At 40.7% G+C, this 8511-nt stretch overlaps 1 protein-coding gene across 1 annotated transcript; it reads right to left on the bottom strand.

Moving 5' to 3' along the window:
* Positions 1-210: 210 nt before the first annotated feature.
* Positions 211-8253, bottom strand: slc66a3 (solute carrier family 66 member 3). Its single transcript, XM_058614849.1, has 7 exons — positions 7981-8253; positions 3886-3968; positions 3072-3141; positions 2928-2985; positions 1980-2100; positions 799-840; positions 211-686 (listed from the first exon to the last, which is right to left on the bottom strand). The coding sequence occupies exons 1-7, from the start codon at positions 8124-8126 to the stop codon at positions 586-588; spliced, it is 621 nt and encodes a 206-aa protein (XP_058470832.1). The 5' UTR covers positions 8127-8253; the 3' UTR covers positions 211-585.
* Positions 8254-8511: the final 258 nt, after the last annotated feature.

The following is an 8511-nucleotide window of genomic DNA, read 5'->3' on the forward strand; positions in this document are numbered from 1 at the left end:
GACAGCCGATGTTATATTTTAAAGCCAATATTGGCTGATAATGTTTTTGTGCGTCCATAGTCTCACTCGTGTCTTTCAGGTCTTCTCCAGTAGAACGTATTCATTTTGTAAATGATGTTTTTGCCATGAAGAGGAAAATAGACAGTCTTTGCAGCTGAAAGACTATGTCCACTTTTTATGTAAGAGCCATCGATTATGTACGACACAATGTAAAATGTTGAAATGTTTGGTTTATTAATAGTTCATACTTCACATTTTTTTAAAAAAAAATACAATATTCAAAATACAGTATTTTTTCAACCTGAGCGGGAAGACCTTGGATATTCTTGGCTTGTGCTAAATTTAACCTAACTACATGTTTTTTTAACACTTGCAGTATTAAAATAACATTGATCTCTGCTCTGACAGGACTTGGAATGTATTAAAAGCATGTGGATTTAATACTGAGTTAAAAAAAAAATACACATGATCTGACAGAATCATAGTTGCCCATCAGTTTCTCTTTGTCAGGAGTGGCTGTGGCCAAAGTAAACCTAAAAACCCTGATAAACCTCATCGGCCCCAGGACGGTGCTCCACCACCAGCTTACTCTTCCTTCTTGGGGCTTCTGCTGTGTTTTTGGTAGTAAAGCACAGTCAGCGTCACCCACAGGTTCAAAAAGGTCATGGTGATGAACCGCACCAGAACTGTGACAAACAGAATAAGAATAATTATAATATCCAGATATATATACCTTGTATAAGTTGTAGTAACCATGGAAACGTATTAGTGTTGCATATGTGATGCAGTGCGTCTTACCCTGCGTGTCTCCTGTTGACACTGTGGTGGTGTAGATCCGCGCTGAAACACAGAGGCAGCACAAGTTAATGACTTCCTCATTATCCAGCAGAGTGCCTGATATTAAATTAATGAGGTGTTGAATTGCTAATTTTTTATTTATTTATTTTAAGTTAATAGGATGATTCATATTCATGAGCTGAAACATGACAGCACAACGTGCTACAGAGGGAAGGGACAAAATGGAACGGTTAAATCGTTTCTATAAATCATTCCGTTATATTTTTCTTTATTATCATAGGCCATGTTTACGTTTAAAAACTCAAATGTGAAGATGCTATAGTGAATATTTATATAACTGGTCTCTGTAGCCTTTTAGCAGCTATTGAACACCGTTACATTTACAGCTACACATCACTTTGAAAAGGAAATAATTAAGAGAAACATATCACCAGCTTCTACATTTTAAAGTAAAAGCTCATACATCTTAGCTCTTAGCTTTTTATTATGTAACCAGGGGTGTCAAACTCAGTCAATTATAACGTGGGCAACTGTGATTAAACCACCAAACATGCCCGATATATGTCATTTTGTAAAGTGTTTTCATTATAACAGGAAACTTTTACAAAATGACGAAGAAAAAGATTGTTTATGTTTCTGAAGACGACTGGCAGCACACCTTTAAGACTAGAATCAATAACATGCCCTGTAATAAATTTAAAAACTATAGGTCAGAGAATCTAAAGGTTAAATTGAATTCATTTTCATTTCGTGATGTGAATGTTTATGCATTTACTAGTGCTTTACAGCCTGATGCTTCCTTCAGGAACAAACCAGAGCTACATTTAGGAACATAAATGCTGAGAGTGAATATTAAACATTAGATATTCAAATAGTGCCTCTTGATGCTTCTGCGTTGGCTAAAAGCTTCATCATTTTGGTTTAGAGCTCGTTTCTGCTCCTCCATAGCAATCTGTTAATATGGGCTTAAAGGATATTTACACTGGAATGACAACTTCTCCTGTTCCATTAGAATTAATCCTGAGCTCTCCAAAAGAGCAAGATAAGTTACAGCCGTGGGAAAATAAATGATGACTGTGCAGCAGCATGAAGCAGGAAAAAATGCTTTAAAATAGCTTTAATCTTGGTCATCAAATCCCCTCCAGAGGCTGAACATTGGTGTTCAGCTGCAGTACACTCACCCATACACGTGTAGGTGGCCATTCCCCAGGTGAGGGCGCTGATCTGCCCGGCGTCCTTAGAGCGCCACAGACACTGCAGCTGGGCAAATTTACTGGCCGCACTGATGAGCGTGCACAGGCTCTGAGAAGAGAGTGGGAAGGAGGTTTCCGTGAGGTCGGAGGTCATAAACACCCTCAGGATTCTCTCCTCCTCCCTGTCTGGAGAGCGGAGAAGAACCTATGCTTACAGTCTCTCTCAACAGACGAACCACAGTTTAATGCAAATAGGAGTACACTAGATTCCAACCAGCAACCCTCTGGTTACAAGCACCATTCCTTTCCGCTTCGCCATGGGCTGCCGCAATACACCTTATAATATACAATATTGTGTATGTTCCTTTAATCCAAACCATTATTTTGAGGGAAACACATGAGGTAGTCATCGGACTACATTTTATCTTTATCACTTCTATTATCCCCTCCTGGTGGGCCATGAAGGTACTACAGGTAGCCTTTTTTTCAGTTTGATAATGAAGTCTTTGAATATTAATATTAATATTTGAATGATGGAGTTGTAAAAGCAGGCAGAGATGAACTGAACACTCTAAATTGTGGAGGATTGAAGGCGTTTCCAGGACTGAGAACATTTGATTATTATGGACGGTGGATCCTCCTCAGTCCTACACACTTGCCCTTTAGTCAGTTCATAAACTGTTATAGTTAGAGAAGCTGAAATGGGGAACACTGTTGTGGGATCACTGCTCGCACTTATGTTAGAGAAAACTTTCTCACGCCCCCCCCCCATCTCATTAACTCCTGTGTGTCGACCCGAGAACAAGCAGGTGCAGTCGATGATGATGTGTGGGTAACTTTCCGCTTCTGATGTCCACCTCATTACTCCTGACTGACAACCCGTCTCTCCTCTGCTCACTCTCTGACATACTGACGTTACACTGATTTATTTATTACCATGGCCAAATCTATGATCCACTTGTCCACAGTGAGGAGCCGCCAACCTGCGACAAACCTGAGCACATCATGTCAAGGCAATAAGGCGGGATGTACGCGCCGGGTCTCGCTGAAGGAGGTGAAAACAGTGCAGTGGAAGGATACACCAGGATGTAGATGAGGCTCTGCTTCAGGCTGCCGTTGTAGTGAAGAATGAGGAGCAGCAGGAAGACGTCTGAGGACACAGAGCAGGTTACAACACATGCACCCACTCCACTAACACCTGCTTTTGAAGGCATCATAAATGTCTGATCAGGTCGTTCTAGGTGTGAATGTTATTGTGGCTCCCACTGGTTCTAAATACAGATCAATACAATTCACAGTGTTTGAGGTTCTACACGTGACTGTGGGCGATATTATAGCATTGACCGCGTCGATTTACCGTCACCTGCTGTATGTATTTATAATCAACTGTGAGCATGTTGTCAGTTTGATGCTCTGCGTCTCGCTAACAAGGGTCAGAGTCTGCAGAGGGAAGGAAGTATGACAAAATATCAGCAGCACAACAAAACACAGTGTAAATCCAATTACTGTTTACACTGTCTGTCAAGTCTATTCTCAATGAAGAGATTAGTTGTTGTTAGGTGGTGTTTTTTGAAGAAACAGATAATATTCACATTTAAGAAGCTGAAAAATCAGAAAACGGATTCATCGATCGTCAAAATAGTTGAAGATTAATTCAATTCATAATCGATTAATTGATTAGTTGTCACAGCCCTAATACATACGACAACTTATCAAGTTATTTTCATTTGTTTACCAACTACCAAAGATCATTTGTTCACTGAACAGAAGTCTTCCTAGTTTCAAATCTTAAGTATCAAACATATGAATGAATGAATTTTTTTAAAAATTTTTTTGGCAAATGTCATCAAGGTTGTGGAAAGTGCCGGTGAAGCATGCGACGATGGTGACTCACCTTGGGCGATGAGGATGGGATACTCCAGGTACGTTGGTGGCGGGTAGTCATAGTACATCTGGTATGTTACAAAAACAATGAACCTGCAAAAAATAAACAACAACGCATAATAAACAACGTTATTATGTTGTAATGTTCCACACAAGGGACAGTACGATGTGTAATAATCACATCACACGTCGCAATTCAGTAAAGTCAATATGGATGAATGAATATGGTCATAATTCAGCACGATCACACACACACACACACACACACACACACACACACACACACACACACACACACACACACACACACACACACACACACACACACACACACACACACACACACACACACACACACACACACACACACACACACACACACACACACACACACACACACACACCTTGTGTCAACATTTGACGATGGGCTGCCCTGACGTCTGCAGCTGTCGTGGCTAAATATTTATCAGGAGTGACTTGAAAATGTTTACTTTGTAAACATACGGTCATTACCTGAGTGATTTATAATGATCTTATTCACAAGTTTTCATTTTAAAATGTTCATTAACAAATCTGTATCCCATCCAGGGCTGCAGCAACTCATCCTCCTCCTCGATCATTAATCGCTGACTCAATTAATCAGCAACTACTTTGATAATCAATGTAATCGGTTTGAGTGTTATTTTCAACAATTATGTCAATACGTTTTCACATTTTCCAACTCCTTAAAATGTGAATATTTTCTGGTTTCTTTGCTCCATATAACAAAGACATTTGAGAACACCATTATTTGGAGTTTTGGGATAACACAAATCAACATTTTTCAACATTTTTCTGGACCAGACTACTAATCCACTGAGAAAATAATCCACAGATGACTCGAATATGAAAATAATCTGCAACCTGTTTGTTAGTAACTAAAATGTAAGTTTCAGTGATTTCTGTGTGTTTTCAGAACCACGTCATGGTCCCATGCCTGCTGAGTTTTGATGAAGATGAAAAGCAAATACATAAATATGAGAAAAGTTGAAGAAGGCTTGGAACAAACAAGGTTTGATGAGGTGAGGAGGATCTTCATGTGTCATTTATTCTATTCTTCATGCTCATTATAACCAAACACTGGCAGTCACTCTTCAAGAAGTGGACTTGATGGAGTGAATTTTGAAGACATTTCACTTCTCATCTAAAAAGGCATGCTCAGCTGTGACTCACTGGTGGAGAACTCCAGGTATTTAGCCCCTGAAGGCTAGATACCTGTCCAAAGTGTTTTCAAGTTCAAAATGCAGGGGCCAGTTTCAGGTTGTTAGTTTCACCGGGCTCATCATTCACATTCAAGCCCAGTTCCCTACATTATCTCTCTGCTCCTGAAGATACGAGGACGTAGACGAGTAAGAACCTTCACAGACAAGTGGCAGTGTACTCGTTTCACTCCTTTGAGAGGCTTAGACAAATAGGAATATAAACACTATCGAAACTCGAGAGGGTTTTTCCTTCAGTAACCACTCAGATTTTATTTTCATCTTGAGTTTCGTCTCTCTGAGACTCCACACTTGAAGATCCTGTTCCCCCCGAGCTGACGTGCAGCTGTGTTTGCCCACGGGCTGTTGATGTGAGCGGATTTCTGAGGCGGTGGCTGGGAAATTGGTACGTGACGAGTTTGCCGCGATGATACACAATCAAAAAAAGTGAAATTCACATGTTGGGACGACTCTCTGTCCTCAGAGCCTGGAGGGCAGCGTCAGACATGTCCCCGTGTGACAGAGCAGAGATCTCTCTCACTGATGGGGATCATGACGTAACCCATAAATCATATTAAGGTTTTTATCTGAACAAGGACAAGCTCTGACAGCGAGGACATCAGCGAGTCTGATTTAAAAACTGATTTTAGCCTCTTAACAAAAGGCTCACCGAATAAAATCTGGAGAAAATCACATAGAGAAAAATCAGTGATTTCACATAACGGCACACAGGAGGTGTTGATCCACTGCTGCTTCTGTCAATACGTCTTATTTTGGGACTTAAAAGTAATTTCATGGATTTAAAAAGTGACACAAACGTACCAAATTCGGCAGCTCCTGTGTCCCTGCCCGTAAAAAACCTTTTTCTGTGGACTTTGGTGCAGGAGAGCGAGTGGTTTATAAAGTGATACAAAACTTCAAACGTGGCAAACAAATGTTAAGAGCCATGTTTTCATGGCTGAATGAGCGCCTTCTCCTCCTTCTCCTGCTGCTTCTCATCACTGGGAGCGTGCAAGATGCTGACTAACAAAAAAACCAAAAACTCAACTCTCACTTTAATTTGGCGGCTCTGAGAGACGTAGATCTCAGCAATCGGTGGAATCATTTCACACTTCAGATGTATTGATCCAACACAAACCAGGTTTTTCGTGCTGTATGAAGCAATACAATAAGATTTACTGCCCCTTTAAGACGTGTTCACGTGCCGTAAATGGACATTCTTCAAACTGATGACAAAGTTTTACACCAGAGATTCCATTCGCGATGACAAGGGTGAATGTATGTATGATTTAAACGTGCTTTTGTGCTTCTCTGGACTAAAGCCAAACTTTGTAATTTAGCCGCATAAAACAGATGTTTTAGTGCCTGGCTGTTTCACCCAAGCATGGACAATGACAGCATGCAATCGCTCACCAGCACAGAGGAGACGTTTAGGGCGGTGCTGCTGCTGCTGCCAGGCACCGAGGACACTGAGAAATGAAACACAGTCACACGGCAACAAATCATCCCAGTAAACAACGCCAGTTCATGACGATCCGCTCCTCCTGCTCAGCACAGCAGCACAGCAGCCTCACGCAGGTGCCGAGGGCAAACGCATCCGACTGACGACGGTTTTATTCGTGTCCTCACAAACAAAGTCTTCAGCTGTGCTAATAACACACTGTTGTGCTAGTGTTACGCCTTTTCTTTCCATGAGGAGGCAGCTTGTGAGGCGAGGGCCACAAAAACTCAGCCAGGAAACAGTCTCATGGTGGAATGAAAGGGAAGAATGTGCAGTGAGCACAGATTATCCTCAAGCAAACACAGGGAGAAGTGGATCAAATGAGAATTGATATTATTTTATTCCAATGACAGGTGACTCCGATTTCAGCTGCATTTACCACAACGTCTTTGCGATTCAGTAACAGTTACTATCAACTATTATCAGCGGGTGAAAACTGCATTTCACTGACTGATGGGATGAAGTCATTTAGAAGTAGAAACAATAGTGATAAGGTCAAAGGTAGAGCTGCAGTTACTTGTTGCACATGAAAAATTGCATTGTACTGTTTGTATTGGCACTTTACACACATTTCACAACACCTTCAAATCTATTGCAGGTGAGGTGCAGTCATCTTAAGGGCTGTGATTATTAATAAATTCACCGTCAACTATTTTAATTATTGATTCATCAGTTTTGAGGGTTTTTTTTCTTCTGATTTTTCAGTTTCTTAAATGTGAATATTTTCTGGTTTCTTTGCTCCATGTAACAAAGAAATCATAAAAAGCATCATCATTTCCAGGTTTGGTAAACACTGGCACTTTACAGACCACAAGAAAACCTTGATCAATTATGAAAATAATCTTTAGTCGCAGTTAGCACCTTTATGCGACATTATACATTATTTTTTTTCACATGACCAGACTGGACACTCATTGGACACACAATCTGTGTGAAATATAACCCTCATGAATGAAAGTAAATCCTTTTGAGCTGGAATCAACCAACTAGTTCATCACATTTTAGAATGTAGTAAGAAAGAAAGTAGAAGAAGAAGAAGTGGGATTAGAATGATGTTGTCTCATTTGTTATTCACACCACAGGACTTCTCAGTTGAGGCCAATCAATCCCATTTTTCCATTATGGTTATTCATTGGTAACATGAATGATCAACAATATAAATAAACAATAATATATTCCAATATTATATGTTGGACTGCAGATCTGTGTGAGGGCCTAGAGTGTTCTGTCGGATTTGCTCTCCACAAACAAAACAGTCGGTGAGGAACAGGAAGAAATCAGCAGAAGTCACTTAGAGTAACATCACACACACACACACACACACACACAGTGACAGAGTGACAGAGTGACAGGGTGAGTCTCGTACCCGGTGAGCTCCAGCAGCAGACTGTTGAGACTGACTCCACTCGATGTCTTGGCTCGCATCAGCACGAACATCTGCGGGAATTTGAGAACCATACACACGAAGAGCGTGCTCACGTTGGCCGCGTGCAACAACGTGTCGTGCTGCATCTTCTGCACGCGATCACTGACTGACACTGACTCAACTATGACGGCTCTCAGTAACAGAAGAGTAACACGAGTAACACGAGTAACACAACTTCACTAACTTCACTAGCATCCGGATGCTGCTGCTGCTTCTACTGATGCAACGTCACCGGTGTCAAGGTGACAAGGTTTACAAGCTAACTTCCGTTTTACACCTTCAAAGTAAAAGCAGGGGCAACTTCACGATGAAACCTTAACATCTTTTAACTTTTAATTTGAACTGAACATACAATACTCCTTCGTACAAAAGGGATAGACGGTATTTCTGACACATGTATTTAAAATACAAATTCAAAGTTGTTATTGCTATGCCTATTTTTATTTTTTAATTTTTTGCTTTTTGCTTTTC

Source organism: Solea solea, chromosome 18, assembly GCF_958295425.1.
Source record: "Solea solea chromosome 18, fSolSol10.1, whole genome shotgun sequence".
NCBI lineage: Eukaryota > Metazoa > Chordata > Actinopteri > Pleuronectiformes > Soleidae > Solea > Solea solea.

Bases quoted from the DNA above. Each gene is read 5' to 3' on its own strand.
- slc66a3 (XM_058614849.1), bottom strand. From the start codon at position 8,126: ATGCAGCACGACACGTTGTTGCACGCGGCCAACGTGAGCACGCTCTTC. The intron at 3,969-7,980 runs GTACGAGACTCA...TATTTTTTGCAG, and splicing joins CTGCTGCTGGAGCTCACCGG to GTTCATTGTTTTTGTAACAT. The intron at 2,101-2,927 runs GTAATAAATAAA...CTCTCTTCTCAG, and splicing joins GGATCATAGATTTGGCCATG to AGCCTGTGCACGCTCATCAG.